Source organism: Salvelinus alpinus, chromosome 30 (assembly GCF_045679555.1).
Source record: "Salvelinus alpinus chromosome 30, SLU_Salpinus.1, whole genome shotgun sequence".
In the NCBI taxonomy this organism is placed as follows: Eukaryota; Metazoa; Chordata; class Actinopteri; order Salmoniformes; family Salmonidae; genus Salvelinus; species Salvelinus alpinus.
Window position 1 is genome coordinate 43,777,513 of NC_092115.1, and position 16,760 is coordinate 43,794,272.

Below are 16,760 nucleotides of genomic sequence, written 5' to 3' on the forward strand. Positions count from 1 at the left end.
CCCTTTCCTTTTCCCAACCTCTCTGTCAGAGTGTACTGGAGCAGTTGGTCAGTGAGTACCACAGGCTGAATGATGCTCTGAGGGCAGAGAAGAGGCTATACCAGAGTCTGAGCCACATCCAGGACAGAGGAAACAGGTAGGAGATGGCAACAGAGGCCTTCACTGAGGCCAAGAATAAACACATCTACAAATACACACACCTGGGTGCCTACAAATACACACATTTGTGGACAGTGTAAGCCAGTGTCAGTACACATTGCTGCATGCAGTAGTAGGCTAGTAACAACTGTTAAAACCACAATCAGTGTTTGAGGATGTTTGTGTTCGGTGTCATTGCCCCTCTCTCAGCAGCTCAGAGAAGACCCGGGCCCTGCACACCGAACTGGACTCTGTTCAGGCACTCCGAGGGCAGCTGGAGGAGGTCCTAGCCAGGACCCGGAAGACCGCCCTGGCACTGGAGAGGGCAGCTAAGAGGCAGTCTGACTTTGGAGGTGGGGACGGGCAGGGACCGGCCTCCAGGGCTACCGGGGGCACTGTTACTAATTCTGTAGGATATTCTGTCTAGCCACTGCACCAACGAGTCAGACAAATGCACTGCAGGTAGAAGTTGCCCTTAGGTGCAGATCTAGGATCGGTTTAAATTCACCTAAATCCTAACCTTAACCATTAGTCATCCAAACACTCAATACTGACCTAAGGTCAGTGACTATGGGCAACTTTGTTCCTCTTTGGATGACACAGACACCACACAATAACCGATGCCTGTTCTAACCAACAACACGTTTTTGGGGTGGTTTTAATTACTGTATGAAGTGGCAACGTGCAACTCAGATGTTTTATTATTTATTATTATTCATATATTCTGTGAGTGTGTTTTGAATTGTTGTGTTTGTATTGTTTTTACAAACTGCCTGCGTAATGCTTTGCAGTGCGGCTGTTCTGTAATGCTATTTTTGTATTTGTACTGTGTCTCTCGGTGTCAATGTGTCCAGCCTTACGGTAATGTGATGTGTTGTGTAGACAGTCCAGCTCATGCCTTACAGTAAATGTCTTCAAGTCATCCATCTTATTATTTAATAACATCTTTGTGTACATACCATATACAGGCCCAAGATATTTTAGCTGAAATCAAAAGGATGGCCAAGTAGTTAGTATAAGTAGTTAGTATTCCTCCGCAGATCTCCATTCCACAGGTTTTAAAGATTCTGTAATTTGCTCATAGTTATTCTTAGTCTCGAAGACGATGCATGGACCACTAGGTGAGTAGTCAATAGTGTTTTCTCAACAAATTAAGAATCCTTATCTTAGTTATTTGTTAACCTTGTTATCCCTCTTCGATACCCCACAACCCAAGTATCTTAGATAGCAGGCCTATTTCTTGCATTTATATTGATAGACTTTGTACCAATCACGATGTGATAAAGACATGATAATAAGATTATACCTAGAATCATTCGAGATTCGATTGGTCCAGATTGATTAGGTTTTAAGGATTTTGGGATTAGTGAAGGAATTTTCAATTAAGATTTGGGGTAAAAAAAATTGTACTTTGAAATGGAAAGTAAATAAAATATTTCCTGTTTTTAAAAATTGGGGACTGGATTCCCTCTCCCTTTTTGCCCCCTTATCCAATACAACAAACCCTCCCTTCACCCCCAACTAGTAGAGAACAGATAACGAGTGTTCTGTCTATCCCTGAGGTGAAAGAAAGAAAGGGGTGATCATGTGCTTTTCTCATCCCTGTCTGAAGAGTCGTCTCTGTCTCTACATTCTGTCTCCATAGTCTCTGTGCTTAAAACACACTCTTAAACATTACCGCCCACAAACACTTGCATACACACACACGCATACTCTCACACACGCTCACACATATTCTAAGAATATCCTTATAAAACACATTTTCTTTCACAGAAGAAAGAGATCTCTCATGTTTTTAGGGAGTTACACTACCATCTCTGTCGTTAACCCATGACTTCTCTGCCACGTGCATGGCAATCCCAGCATGTTGTTTGCATGGCTAGTTTACTGTGATGTGGATTGACAACGTTGACACAGGTAAGTCACTATTAGGTATGAGAAAACATAATCAGTATAGTATATTATGTGAAACAGTCCTTCTGCCTCACACTAGTAATGATTTCCATTCATTATATCTAACAGGATAGATTATACAAGGTATATACAGATAGCACAGGAGGTTGGTGGCACCTTAATTGGGGAGGACGGGCTCCTGGAAATTGCTGGAGCGGAATTAGTGGACGGTATCAAATAAATCAAACATGGTTTCCAGGTATTTGATGCCATTCCATTAGCTCTGTTCTGGCCATTATTATGAGCCATTTTCCCCTTAGCAGCCTCCTGTGAATTTAGCACATCACATGTCTGCACGGTCTGGATCTGTGTGTTTCATATGTGTCTCACCGTCACCACCAGAGGCTCTGGTAAGGACTGGACACGGAGATGTGAAAATGATTAGTTCATATGGTTTATATGTCATGATTTAACTGTAATATCATGTAATTATATAGCATTCAACTATAATTACATGAATATACCATTTCATAACGCGTTCAGAGAGATGCTTCTATTGTACATACAGGTAACCGCCAAAATAAATCAAACACAAGTAAATGAGGGATTCAAAGTATTTTGAAAGCAGGTGCTTCCACACAGGTGTGGTTCCTGAGTTAATTAGGCAATGAACTTCCCATCATGCTTAGGGTCGTTTATAAAAATGCCCAGTTGCCCTTTATTTTGCTACCATGGCTAGAAGAAGAGATCTCAGTGACATTGAAAGAGGGGTCTCAAAGGAACATAGGGTGTTTAAAGGGTGTAGGTGTGTGTCTGTCTCAGTCACCAGATCTCAGCCCAATTAAACACTTATGGGAGATTCTGGCGCGGCACCTAAGACAGCGTTCACCACCAGCATCAACAAACCACCAAATGACGGAATTTCTTGTGGAAGAATGGTGTCGCATCACTCCAATAGAGTTCCAGACACTTGTAGAATCTATGCCAAGGCGCATTGAAGCGGTTCCGGTGGCTCGTGGTGGCCCAACGCCCTACTAAGACACTTTATGTTGACGTTTCCTTTATTTTGGCAGTTACGTGTATGAACTCCTTCAGACAAATAGCTCTGTCATAGTGTCAGACACACCAGCTGTCCAAAATGTGCTACTGTTCTGTAGGCTGAATAATACACAATGCCAAGTGTTATAAGTGAGTTATAGGCAGTTCACCAAGAATAATCTCTCCCATAAGACTCTTCCATAGAAGATTTCATTATCTTCGGTCTAAACGGAGGCAGAGGTGCGTCGTTATGCGAAGAATGCACACGGTAGGGTCATTCCACAAAATGGGTGCATTTTGCGTCCCTTTGATATTTTAAGTAGGAATTGTGCACCAATATTGAAAATTTGAAAGCCGTTTACTATTAAATAGAGACCAAATGGAGAATTAAATAAATCTGATTTTTTATTTAAACAAAGACTTGCTTAAGTGCCAAAATTCAGCATTTTGACATGTTCCTCCGTCAACCCTGTCACCTCTAGGAATATTTTAACCCACTTAACCCCCAAATGTCTCCATGTTCCTCCGTCAACACTGTCACCTCTAGGAAGACTTTAACCCACTTAACCCCCACATGTCTCCATGTTCCTCCGTCAACACTGTCACCTCTAGGAAGATTTAACCCACTTAACCCCCAAATGTCTCCATGTTCCTCCGTCAACACTGTCACCTCTAGGAAGATTTAACCCACTTAACCCCCAAATGTCTCCATGTTCCTCCGTCAACACTGTCACCTCTAGGAAGATTTTAACCCACTTAACCCCCACATGTCTCCATGTTCCTCCGTCAACACTGTCACCTCTAGGAAGATTTAACCCACTTAACCCCCAAATGTCTCCATGTTCCTCCGTCAACACTGTCACCTCTAGGAAGATTTTAACCCACTTAACCCCCAAATGTCTCCATGTTCCTCCGTCAACACTGTCACCTCTAGGAAGATTTAACCCACTTAACCCCCAAATGTCTCCATGTTCCTCCGTCAACCCTGTCACCTCAAGGAAGATTTTAACCCACTTAACCCCCACATGTCTCCATGTTCCTCCGTCAACCCTGTCACCTCTAGGAAGATTTTAACCCACTTAACCCCCACATGTCTCCATGTTCCTCCGTCAACAATCACACCTCTAGGAAGATTTAACCCACTTAACCTCCAAATGTCTCCATGTTCCTCCGTCAACCCTGTCCCCTCTAGGAAGATTTTAACCCACTTAACCCCCAAATGTATCCATGTTTCACCATCATTGTCAATCCCCTGGTTCTTTTTTTGCTTTGACAAAGTCATTTCTGGGAGATTATTATTTATTCCCTGTGATTAGTGATTCATTTACTGTCTGTCCCTCACTTTAAGTCCTTGAATTGTCATTTTAATATGGTGAAACTACAACAACAAAAAATAAGCATTGAACATCTAATTGTCAAATCATAGTGTAAAAGCATGAACATGCATTCTATGACAGAATGTTAAAAATAGATCTTTGTGGTTGTTATTACTTCGTGCCTCATAGCGCCACAGAGAGGGAGAGTGTGTGTGTGTGTGTGTGTGTGTATGTGTGTGTCCATATCCCCAGCACAGAGTGAACACACACACACACACACACACACTACAGGGTTGGGCAGAAGACAGAGGGGCTGTCCTATCCATGGCTGGGCTGGGCTCAATGTGTATATTTGGCTGTCTACTCCTGACATAACATTTGATTCTGACCAGGGAAAGAGAGAGGGGGAGAGAGAGAGGGAGAGAAAGAGGGAGGAAGAAAGATAGTTAGAGGGAGAGTGGTAGAGTGTGATATAGACAAACTTGGTAGAGGAGAGGTTGAGAGACAAAGGGAGGCGGAGAGAGAAAAGAAGGACGAGGAAGTGTCTGATCTGATCGGTTGGCTGTTGTGTTTTCAGAGCTCAGCACGGAGGAAGAGGAGGAGGGAGATGATGAACAGGGCAGCACTGATGAGTTCTCAGACAGTATCGAAGACGATGAGGATAAACTGACTGCCAAAAGCCTGGCCTCCACTAAGGTACATGTGACTTTTTACTTTTAAATCTTAAATTGTACACTACCCTTGTGCCTCTCATCGTAGTCTCTCAGACAGACTGGTTGCCTCTCATCGTAGTCTCTCTAGACAGACTGGTTGCCTCTCACAATGTACCAATGTTCCAGTATCAATGTTCCAATGTTGTTGCCTTAGGTATGGGATTTCCAACATTTATCTCATCCCCTTGTACTTTAGAGCTTAATGTTGACAGTCTTCCAGCCTGGTTGCCAGACTGTTTCTGTATTCAACAACGCTGCATTGTTCCCTTGTCAAATAAGACAATAACAAAGCGATTAGCTTAAGCAGACGCAGACCAGTACCCAGACTAACAAGTCCTTTTTCATGTTATAAAACTGTAATTCTGTTACCCCTCTCTTTCCCTCTCTCTAACTCTCTTTTCCTCTCTTTCTTGACCAGAACTCTGGAATGGCCTGTGGGCAGGGGGTGCTGTCTGGAGGACCGGTGAGTGGAGCACTGTCCCAGGGGGCCATGGGGCAGGTGAAGCAGCTGGCTGAACAGAAGAGGGCAATAGAAGAAGAACTGGAGGAGATGAGAACACAGCTGGAGACCACCGGCTACTCCTCCCTAGCCCAGATGAGGTATGTACATACACAGTACCCACTCACCTACTATTAGAACACATTAAATGGTCTATGCCAGTGTTACTCACTATTTTTTGCAAGGGGTCCACTTTGGGTTGAGACAATCATTCAGAGAGCCGCACAGATCTTTAATTTATTCTACTTTCTCTTCCAATATTATCAATTGAGAGCAAATTCAGAGCAATAGAGCACACACAATTGATTTGATGTACAGCACATCACAAATATACATACACACATCAAATAGGCTACATCACATGTATACGACCCATATTAAGGGTTACCTCAGTAGTTGGATGAGCGAAAATGTCTCTTCTGCTCCTTGACTGAATTCATTCTAAATGTACAGTTGAAGTCGGACGTTTACATACACCTTAGCCAAATACATTTAAACTCCGTTTTTGACATTACATCCGAGTAAAAGTTCCCTGTCTTAGGTCAGTTAGGATCACCACTTTATGTTAAGAATGTGAAATGTCAGAATAATAGTAAAGAGAATTATTTATTTCTGCTTTTATTTCTTTCATCACATTCCCAGTGCGTCAGAAGTTTACATACACTCAATTAGTATTTGGCAGCATTGCCTTTAAATTGTTTAACTTGGGTCAAACGTTTCAGGTAGCCTTCCACAAGCTTCCCACAATAAGTTGGATGAATTTTGGCCCATTCCTCCTGACAGAGCAGGTGTAACTGAGTCAGGTTTGAAGGACTCCTTGCTCGCACACGCTTTTTCAGTTCTGCCCACAAATTTTCTATAGGATTGAGGTCAGGGCTTTGTGATGGCCAATCCAATACCTTGACTTTGTTGTCCTTAAGTCATTTTCCACAACTTTGGAAGTATGCTTGGGGTCATTGTCCATTTGGAAGACCCATTTGTGACCAAGCTTTAACTTCCTGACTGATGTCTGAGATGTTTCTTCAATAAATCCACATAATTTTACTTCCTCGTGATGCCATCTATTTTGTGAAATGCACCAGGCCCTCCTGCAGCAAAGCACCCCCCACAACATGATGCTGCCACTCCCGTGCTTCACGGTTGGGATGGTGTTCTTCGGCTTGCAAGCCTCCCCCTTTTTCCTCCAAACATAAAGATGGTCATTATGGCCAAACAGTTCTATTTTTGTTTGATCAGACCAGAGGACATTTCTCCAAAAAGTACTATCTTTGTCCTCATGTGCAGTTGCAAACCGTAGTCTGGCTTTTTTATGGCGGTTTTTGAGCAGTGGCTTCTTTCTTGCTGAGCGGCCTTTCAGGTTATGTCGATATAGGACTCGTTTTACTGTGGATATAGATTCTTTTGTACCTGTTTCCTCCAGCATCTTCACAGGGTCCTTTGCTGTTGTTCTGGCATTGATTTGCACTTTTCGCACCAAAGTACGTTCATCTCTAGGAGACAGAACGGTATGACGGCTGCGTGGTCCCATGGTGTTTATACTTGCGTACTATTGTTTGTACAGATGAACGTGGTACTTTCAGGCGTTTGGAAATTGCTCCCAAGGATGAACCAGTCTGTTTTTCTGAGGTCTTGGCTGATTTCTGTTGATTTTCCCATGATGTCAAGCAAAGAGGCACTGAGTTTGAAGGTAGGCCTTGAAATACATCCACAGGTACACCTCCAATTGACTCAAATGATGTCAATTAGCCTACCAGAATCTGCTATAGCCATGACATAATTTTCTGGAATTTTCCAAGCTGTTTAAAGGCACAGTCAACTTAGTGTATGTAAACTTCTGACCCACTGGAATTGTGATACAGTGAATTATAAGTGAAATAATCTGTCTGTAAACAATTGTTAGAAAAATTACTTGTGTCATGCACAATGTAGATGTCCTAACCGACTTGCCAAAACTATAGTTTGTTAATAAGAAATTTGTGGAGTGGTTGAAAAACAAGTTTTAATGACTCCAACCTAAGTGTATGTAAACTTCCGACTTCAACTGCATAGTCTGTTGTTGCTATCCTTGTGAGGCAATCCATGTGTGCATTGGTCAGTCCCTTCTCCTTCCCTCCCATGTTTTGGGCACCGTCAGTGCACACAGATGCCAGGTTTGACCAGTCAATATTGTTTTCAGCAAAAAATTTAACAAGGGCTTTCAGAATATCCTCTCTTCCTGTTTGTTCCTGAAGGGGCAGTAAACATAAAAGTTCCTCTCTGAATGACTCGTTTTGAGGGAAACGAACCCAAACACAGTAAATCAAATCAAATCAAATCAAATCAAATTTTATTAGTCACATACACATGGTTAGCAGATGTTAATGCGAGTGTAGCGAAATGCTTGTGCTTCTAGTTCCGACAATGCAGTAATAACCAACAAGTAATCTAACCTAACAATTCCACAACTACTACCTTATACACACACACAAGTGTAAAGGGATAAAGAATATGTACATAAAGATATATGAATGAGTGGTGGTACAGAACGGCATGGCAAGATGCAGTAGATGGTATAGAGTACGGTATATACATATGAGATGAGTACTGTAGGGTATGTAAACATAAAGTGGCATAGTTTAAAGTGGCTAGTGGTACATGTATTACATAAAGATGGCAAGATGCAGTAGATGATATAGAGTACAGTATATACATATGAGATGGGTAATGTAGGGTATGTAAACATTGTATTAAGTGGCATTGTTTAAAGTGGCTAGTGGTACATTTTTACATAATTTCCATCAATTCCCATTTTTAAAGTGGCTGGAGTTGAGTCAGTATGTTGGCAGCGGCCGCTAAATGTTAGTGGTGGCTGTTTAACAGTCTGATGGCCTTGAGATAGAAGCTGTTTTTCAGTCTCTCGGTCCCTGCTTTGATGCACCTGTACTGACCTCGCCTTCTGGATGATAGCGGGGTGAACAGGCAGTGGCTTGGGTGGTTGTTGTCCTTGATGATCTTTATGGCCTTCCTGTGACATCGGGTGGTGTAGGTGTCCTGGAGGGCAGGTAGTTTGCCCCTGGTGATGCGTTCTGCAGACCTCACTACCCTCTGGAGAGCCTTACGGTTGTGGGCGGAGCAGTTGCCGTACCAGGCGGTGATACAGCCCGACAGGATGCTCTCGATTGTGCATCTGTAGAAGTTTGTGAGTGCTTTTGGTGACAAGCCGAATTTCTTCAGCCTCCTGAGGTTGAAGAGGCGCTGCTGCGCCTTCTTCACAACGCTGTCTGTGTGGGTGGACCAATTCAGTTTGTCCGTGATGTGTACACCGAGGAACTTAAAACTTTCCACCTTCTCCACTACTGACCCGTCGATGTGGATAGGGGGGTGCTCCCTCTGCTGTTTCCTGAAGTCCACAATCATCTCCTTTGTTTTGTTGACGTTGAGTGTGAGGTTATTTTCCTGACACCACACTCCGAGGGCCCTCACCTCCTCCCTGTAGGCCGTCTCGTCGTTGTTGGTAATCAAGCCTACCACTGTAGTGTCATCCGCAAACTTGATGATTGAGTTGGAGGCGTGCATGGCCACGCAGTCGTGGGTGAACAGGGAGTACAGGAGAGGGCTCAGAACGCACCCTTGTGGGGCCCCAGTGTTGAGGATCAGCGGGGTGGAGATGTTGTTACCTACCCTCACCACCTGGGGGCGGCCCGTCAGGAAGTCCAGGACCCAGTTGCACAGGGCGGGGTCGAGACCCAGGGTCTCGAGCTTGATGACGAGTTTGGAGGGTACTATGGTGTTAAATGCTGAGCTGTAATCGATGAACAGCATTCTCACATGGGTATTCCTCTTGTCCAGATGGGTTAGGGCAGTGTGCAGTGTGGTTGCGATTGCGTCGTCTGTGGACCTATTGGATCGGTAAGCAAATTGGAGTGGGTCTAGGGTGTCCGGTAGGGTGGAGGTGATATGGTCCTTGACTAGTCTCTCAAAGCACTTCATGATGACGGAAGTGAGTGCTACGGGGCGGTAGTCGTTTAGCTCAGTTACCTTAGCTTTCTTGGGAACAGGAACAATGGTGGCCCTCTTGAAGCATGTGGGAACAGCAGACTGGGATAAGGATTGATTGAATATGTCCGTAAACACACCAGCCAGCTGGTCTGCGCATGCTCTGAGGACGCGGCTGGGAATGCCGTCTGGGCCTGCAGCCTTGCGAGGGTTAACACGTTTAAATGTTTTACTCACCTCGGCTGCAGTGAAGGAGAGCCCGCAGGTTTTGGTAGGGGGCCGTGTCAGTGGCACTGTATTGTCCTCAAAGCAGGCAAAAAAGTTGTTTAGCCTGTCTGGGAGCAAGACATCCTGGTCCGCGACGGGGCTGGTTTTCTTTTTGTAATCCGTGATTGACTGTAGACCCTGCCACATATACTCAGGTGCTTACCGATGTCCTCGCCGATGTCTTCTATGCGTCTTGTTATGGTCGAGTCTGAGAGTTGCAGTCCCTTAATGTGCTTTAAAATAGCTTTCTTGTTTGTGAAATCAGCATATATTTCTGCGGAGGCCAAAAAAAACATTATTTGACAATCTCCGCGTCTGTGAGGGCCTTGTTTCTCACGAGTATCCAGTCAATCTCATATGTTGCCTCTGTCGTCTTCTCTGCAACAGCGCTAGATCTGTCAATCATTTTTGTTGTCATCATTTGAGCTGTCCTTTGAGTTGCGCTATTTTGTTGTTTCTGAGGTTGCTTTGTGGCGGATATTTTTTGTCAAAGTGGGCATGGTGTGACTGGAAATATCTCTACATTTGCTTGTTTAAAACAATTGACTGCCTTCTGGCAAATAGGACAAAGTGAGCTAGTCCCATTATGCAGTACAAAAAAAATACTTGTTTGTCCATTTCTCTTGGGACTTTCTGTGTTCTTCTTGAATCGACCGTATCCGTCTCTTAGCCACCGGAGCCATGTTAGCAACATTAGCTAGCCGCATTTCACCGCCGCCATCTTCCTGATTCTCCGGTGGTTGTTCATTCATAGCTGTCACGTTGTTCTCCAGCTCTCCCCCCTCATTTTCATTGTCAATAGATTCATGTTTCTTTTTTACAATAATTCGATCCATGTCGACCAAACTGCAAAATTAGCTAGTAGAAAACTGATGTCGCTGTAGCTGAGCAGTTACGTTCTATTTCGGCAAACGTTCTATTTTGGCCTTTCTGTTCAACGGCTGCGCTATACTGCCACCTATTTGACGTCAAGGGAACAATATATACATTCAATGAGGTGTTCAGGCCTGCATTAAACACATTGAATTGAAATTGTATCATTGTTATGTATTATGAATGGGAAATAGGAACATCACCGCGAGCCGCAAATTAAAGGCATGCGGGCCCGCACAATCAGTACCACTGGTCTATACTGTAGCCCTAGCCCAGATCATGTCCAACATCTACCTACTACAAGCACTGTCAAAGGCTCACAGTCTGATTGCCATTGCGTTAGTTGTTGTCGTGAATTAATGGATGAATTACATGTATTTTTGGCGGCCCATCCCTTACGGGATTAATTGACACATAAACAAACATTACATGATACAACATTGCAATGATTCACAGTGATAATTCGTCCGGTGCTCTGTGCAGTGCTCACCGCATATAAAGAATGACCAATATCAATACATAATAGTGGATAAGGTTATCCAAGCAATTACAGTAACCCTTAAGCAGTGTAGTTGTTGTTATTCATACTGAATCCCATGGTTTACTTTCCGTCTCTTGCAGGAGTACACTGCTGAGGCTGCAGCAAGAGAACGAGGCCCTAAAAGAGAACCAAGGGGGGGTAGAAGGTCTAGGAGAGCTGGAAGATCCAACAGACGCGTGCCAAGGATGGGAACAGAAAGAGGAGGAGGAGATGGAGGAGGAGGAAGAGGTACTACCAGCAGTGGGACCCACCCAGAGCAAGCGTGGGCCCCCAGCACTAAGGATGAGAGAGGGAATGGGGAAGAGACAGTGTACCAGACCTCACTCCTTAGACCTGGGAACTCTCCTGTCCCACCGTCAGCCAGACCACACAGAGAAGGCAAAGGTACGATCCTCTACCCAAAACCAGTGCTTGCCGGAATAATGTTAACATCTCACGCTCTGTATAATTCAAAATGTTCATCTCTCTCTGTCTATCTCATTCTCTCTCTCTCTCTCTCTCTGTGTCTACTTCCTTCCCCCTCTCCTCATATCTCTGTGTTGGTGTAGCTATAGCAGTCTATGTAGGGCTGTTTTCTTAGCCTGGGGATAGTTTATATAAGCAGCACTGGCTCTGGGCAGGCAACTGCTGCTCCTTTTTTTCAGGCGAGAGGAAAGGAGTGTTCTGTGTTTCTGCATGCACTTTATGAAATAGGACACAGGACATACAGTCGAAGTCGGACGTTTACATACACCTTAGGCAAATACATTTCAACTCAGTTTTTCACAATTCCTGACATTTAATCTGAGTAAAAATTCCATGTCTTAGGTCAGTTAGGATCACCACTTTATGTTAAGAATGTGAAATGTCAGAATAATAGTAGAGAGAATGATTTATTTCAGCTTTTATTTCTTTCATCACATTCCCAGTGGGTCAGAAGTTTACATACACTCAATTAGTATTTGGCAGTATTTGGCAGCATTGCCTTTAAATTGTTTAACTTGGGTCAAACGTTTTGGGTAGCCTTCCACAAGCTTCCCACAATAAGTTGGGGGAATTTTGGCCCATTCCTCCTGACAGAGCAGGTGTAACTGAGTCAGGTTTGTAGGCCTCCTTGCTCGCACACACTTTTTCAGTTCTGCCCACAAATTTTCTACAGGATTGAGGTCAAGGCTTTGTGATGGCAACTCCAATACCTTGACTTTGTTGTCCTTAAGCCATTTTGCCAAAACTTTGGAAGTATGCTTGGGGTCATTGTCCATTTGGAAGACCCATTTGCAACCAAGCTTTAACTTTCTGACTGATGTCTTGAGATGTTGCTTCAATATATCCACATAATTGTACCTCCTCATGATGCCATCTATTTTGTGAAGTGCACCAGTCCCTCTTGCAGCAAATTCCTGCAGCAAATTTGTGTGTATCTACAAACGGATCCCTTAGTTTACCAATGCCTGAGATATAGTAGTTGCTACTCCTGCAGCAAATCACCCCCACAACATGATGCTGCCAACCCTGTTCTTCACGGTTGGGATGGTGTACTTCGGCTTGCAAGCGTCTCCCTGTTTCCTCCAAACATTATGGTCATTATGGCCAAACAGTTATTTTTTTGTTTCATCAGACCAGAGGACATTTCTCCAAAAAGTACAATCTTATTCCCCATGTGCAGTTGCAAACCGTAGTCTGGCTTTTTTATGGCGTTTTTTGAGCAGTGGCTTCTTCCTTGCTGAGCGGCCTTTCACGTTGTGTCGATATAGGACTCGTTTTACTGTGGATATATACTTTGGTACCCGTTTCCTCCCGCATCTTCACAAGGTCCTTTGCTGTTGTTCTGGGATTGATTTGCACTTTTCTCACCAAAGTACGTTCATCTCTAGGAGACAGAACGCGTCTCCTTCCTGAGCGGTATGACAGCTGCATGGTCCCATGGTGTTTATACTTGCATACTATTGTTTGTACAGATGAACGTGGTACCTTCAGGCATTTGAAATTGCTCCCAAAGATGAACCAGACTTGTGGAGGTCAACAATTTGTTTTCTGAGGTCTTGGCTGATTTCTTTTGTTTTTCCCATGATGTCAAGCAGAGAGGCACTGAGTTTGAAGGTAGGCCTTGAAATACATCCACAGGTACACCTCCAATTGACTCAAATTATGTCAATTAGCCTATCAGAGGCTTCTAAAGCCATGAGATAATTTTCTGGAATTTTCCAAGCTGTTTAAAGGCACAGTCAACTTAGTGTATGTAAACTTCTGACCCACTGGAATTGTGATACAGTGAATTATAAGTGAAATAATTTGTCTGTAAACAATTGTTGTAAAAATTACTTGTGTCATGCACAAAGTAGATGTCCTAACCGACTTGCCAAAACTATAGTTTGTTAACAAGAAATGTGTGGAGTGGTTGAAAGTTTTAATGACTCCAGCCTAAGTGTATGTAAACTTCCGACTTCAACTGTATTAAGGATTTTTCAATCTGCTATACATGTGAATGCTTTGTTTCCATAATGAATACAAATGTTTCTGACGTCTTTTTTCTGCTACCATTATATTTATTTTAGCTATAGATATAACAACATTTCAACCATTATGGTTTAAGGTCAACCATTATGGTTTAAGCTCAACCATTATGGTTTAAGCTCAACCGTTATGGTTTAAGCTTGTTAGGTTACTCATGTAAAAGTGAATCAGCAGGCATTGTCTTCTTTTTTTGTAACTCATGCTGCATTCATAACCAAGTGGGAAGGTGTAAATTACCAGTTGTGAAGTCGTAAATACCAGTTGGATGCGTTCAAATGGTTTGAACTCGTTTAGAAAATGCTAATTGGCTAATGGCCAACAAGCTGCATCAATTATAAACTAAAAGTACAGCTATCATGTTTGTAATTAAATGTTCAAAAATCATATTAATATATTGCTTTTTATAAATAATGTTTCGTTGTTACTGCCTGTTATCAAGGTATTTCGTTAGTAGGTGACGTCAGAGGCCAGCGTGTGGGAGAAGTCGGAACTCAAGATTTATAGACGAGTTTCCCACTAGTTGGAGGGGCATTCAAGTGAATTTTGCCTTGTCTTGATTCCTATAGGAGGCGGGGTCTGATGATGTCACTGGTGATGTGGGCGGGTTCTGGCAGCATGTGGAGACGGGTCTCCGTGAGCATGTGGTTCGTCTGCGTTCTGATTTGGCGCTGAGCAGACAGGAGAGCAGAGAGCTGCAGGAGAGACTCATGGTGTCTGAGGCCACGGTCCACGCACAGGCTGAACAACTCAAGGACTACAGGGAACTGCTGAGTGAGTCATCATACACCTACGCCGAAAACATACATGCATACCCCAGGGTGCTGCTACGGAGAGGACTGCTCATAATAATGGCTGGAAATTAAATACAGTGTAGCTGATTCACTTCATTGAATCACTCGATGTAATTTACTCAATGAGTAATGGTTCTCACGCACACTCTCACAGCAGAGACATCAGTTGAGCAGGACAATAAGCAGGTCCAGGTGGACCTACAGGACCTGGGCTATGAGACGTGTGGCCGTAGTGAGAACGAGGCAGAGAGAGAGGACGCCAGCAGCCCGGGTAACTGAGCTGTGTCTCCTTTATTTGTCTCTCCAGTCTCACCTGTCTTTTCTCTCGCTCCTGTCTTGTCTCACGCCTCTCTTACCTGTCACCTCACTTACAACGTCACCTCTCACTGCTTTTATCTCACTTTGTCACTTGAGACATCTCAACCTCACCATACAGTACCTACTTGACTTTTCACACACACCTCACCTGTCACTACCTTACCTGTGTCGGGTGTGATGATCTGTACAACTTGTTAGTCTCTTTCTGTATCGCTCCTCCCTCAGAGTTTGATGATCTGGAGATGTGCACCCCACTGAGCCACCAGCAGGACTATGAGCGTGCCGGGGTTTGGTTCCATGGTGATGGGGGGGTGGGTGGGGCTTATGATGAGGGGGAGGAGTCAGTGACAGGCTCTCTACAGCAATTGGTCCAGGACCTGCGTTCTAAGCTGGCCCGCTGTCACAAGGTGATTCGTGGGTTGCAGCTACGTGTGCGTTCACTATCCACCACCAGCGACTACGCATCCAGTCTGGAACGCCCCCCGCGCAAGGTACATCATATACATACAAGACCTGATTGATTGATCAGTTGATTGATTGCTTCAGTGTCCTGTTCGCTTCTTGCTTCATGGGCTGATATGACATTTTCTGTGACTATTCGGTCTTTTCTCTCCTCTCTATCAGGTGAACTGGGCATTCGAGGCCTCCCCGGCCCCCGGCGGTGTGGAGGAGGATGAGGGCTGGATGTCCGACAGCCTGGGGCCTCGCATGGAACCCAAGCCCAGCCGGGAGCTGCGAGAGCTGATGTCCCGAGTGGCCTCACTGGAGGCGCAACTCAAGAGCTCCAGGCTGGAGGGGAAAGGAGGGGCGGTGGAGGAGGGGAAGTGTGCTACCTGGCCCGGGTGAGTGGAGAAATAGAGAGAAGAAATGAAGGAAGGAAATAATGATGTCATTGACTATGATAACAATGATAATGGTAATGATAACTGTATAATGATAATGGTGATGATGACTATGATAACAATGATAATGGTGATGATAACTATGCTAATGGTGATGATGACGATCTCTGTCTTTTATGTCTTGACCCCTCCTATTCCTCCCTCTCTGCACAGGAAGTACAACACTCTGATCCAGGCACAGGCCAGGGAGTTGTCCCACCTGCGTCAGAAGATGAGGGAGGGCCGCGGAGTGTGTCACATCCTCACACAGCACCTGGGAGACACCACCAAGGTATGACACTCTGACGATCTCTCCACAGATTAGGACATTATGTACCACGTCGACAGTGAATGAATCAAATAAATGTAATTGAAATAAATGAAAAATATATTTAACTATTAACTGAATGTGGTTGATTCGACAGGCGTTTGAGGAGCTGCTGCGTGCCAACGACATCGACTACTACATGGGGCAGAGCTTCAGAGAGCAGTTGGCACAGAGCACTGCCCTGGCACAACGAGTGGGCACCAAGATCAGTGGGCGTGAGTGTGGAGAACACACACACACACACACACACACACACACACACACACACACACACACACACACACACACACACACACACACACAGACACACACACACAGACACACACACACATTCCCTGATCTTCTGTCCTCCCTTTCTTCTCCACTACCCCTCCATCTCTCTCCTCAGGCGACCGTGCTGAGCTCCATGATGATAAGATGGGCCATGAGCTGCTTGCTTTACGGTGGGTTTTTATGTCCTAATGATGTGTCTCCAAAATGGTTATACAACTTGTATTGGAACTTGATTGCGGTATTTGAGCTCTGTGGTGGATCTTTCCAGGTATATGCTGCTGGTTTGTGGCCTGTTTTCTGGTGGCCTATGTCTGTGTGTGTGGTTATGTCTGTCTGTACGTGTACACTACCGTTCAAAAGTTTGGGGTCACTTAGAAATGTCCTTGTTTTTGAAAGGAAAGCACATTTTTTGACCATTAAAAT

General features: G+C 44.3%; 1 protein-coding gene across 11 annotated transcripts in view; it reads left to right on the forward strand.

Moving 5' to 3' along the window:
• Positions 1-16,760, forward strand: part of LOC139559581 (myomegalin-like) — an 86,041-nt gene that overhangs the window by 53,983 nt on the left and 15,298 nt on the right. For 6 of the 11 annotated variants that reach the window (XM_071375696.1, XM_071375685.1, XM_071375692.1 and 3 more), the window contains 12 exons: positions 30-136; positions 349-491; positions 4,963-5,081; positions 5,517-5,698; positions 11,334-11,637; positions 14,313-14,517; positions 14,692-14,808; positions 15,081-15,346; positions 15,480-15,697; positions 15,911-16,028; positions 16,162-16,279; positions 16,453-16,507. In XM_071375696.1, coding sequence (XP_071231797.1) covers positions 30-136; positions 349-491; positions 4,963-5,081; positions 5,517-5,698; positions 11,334-11,637; positions 14,313-14,517; positions 14,692-14,808; positions 15,081-15,346; positions 15,480-15,697; positions 15,911-16,028; positions 16,162-16,279; positions 16,453-16,507 — 1,952 coding nt within the window. The remainder of the gene's footprint in view (positions 1-29; positions 137-348; positions 492-4,962; positions 5,082-5,516; positions 5,699-11,333; positions 11,638-14,312; positions 14,518-14,691; positions 14,809-15,080; positions 15,347-15,479; positions 15,698-15,910; positions 16,029-16,161; positions 16,280-16,452; positions 16,508-16,760) is intronic. The other 5 variants (XM_071375689.1, XM_071375691.1, XM_071375687.1 and 2 more) reach the window with 4 other exon arrangements.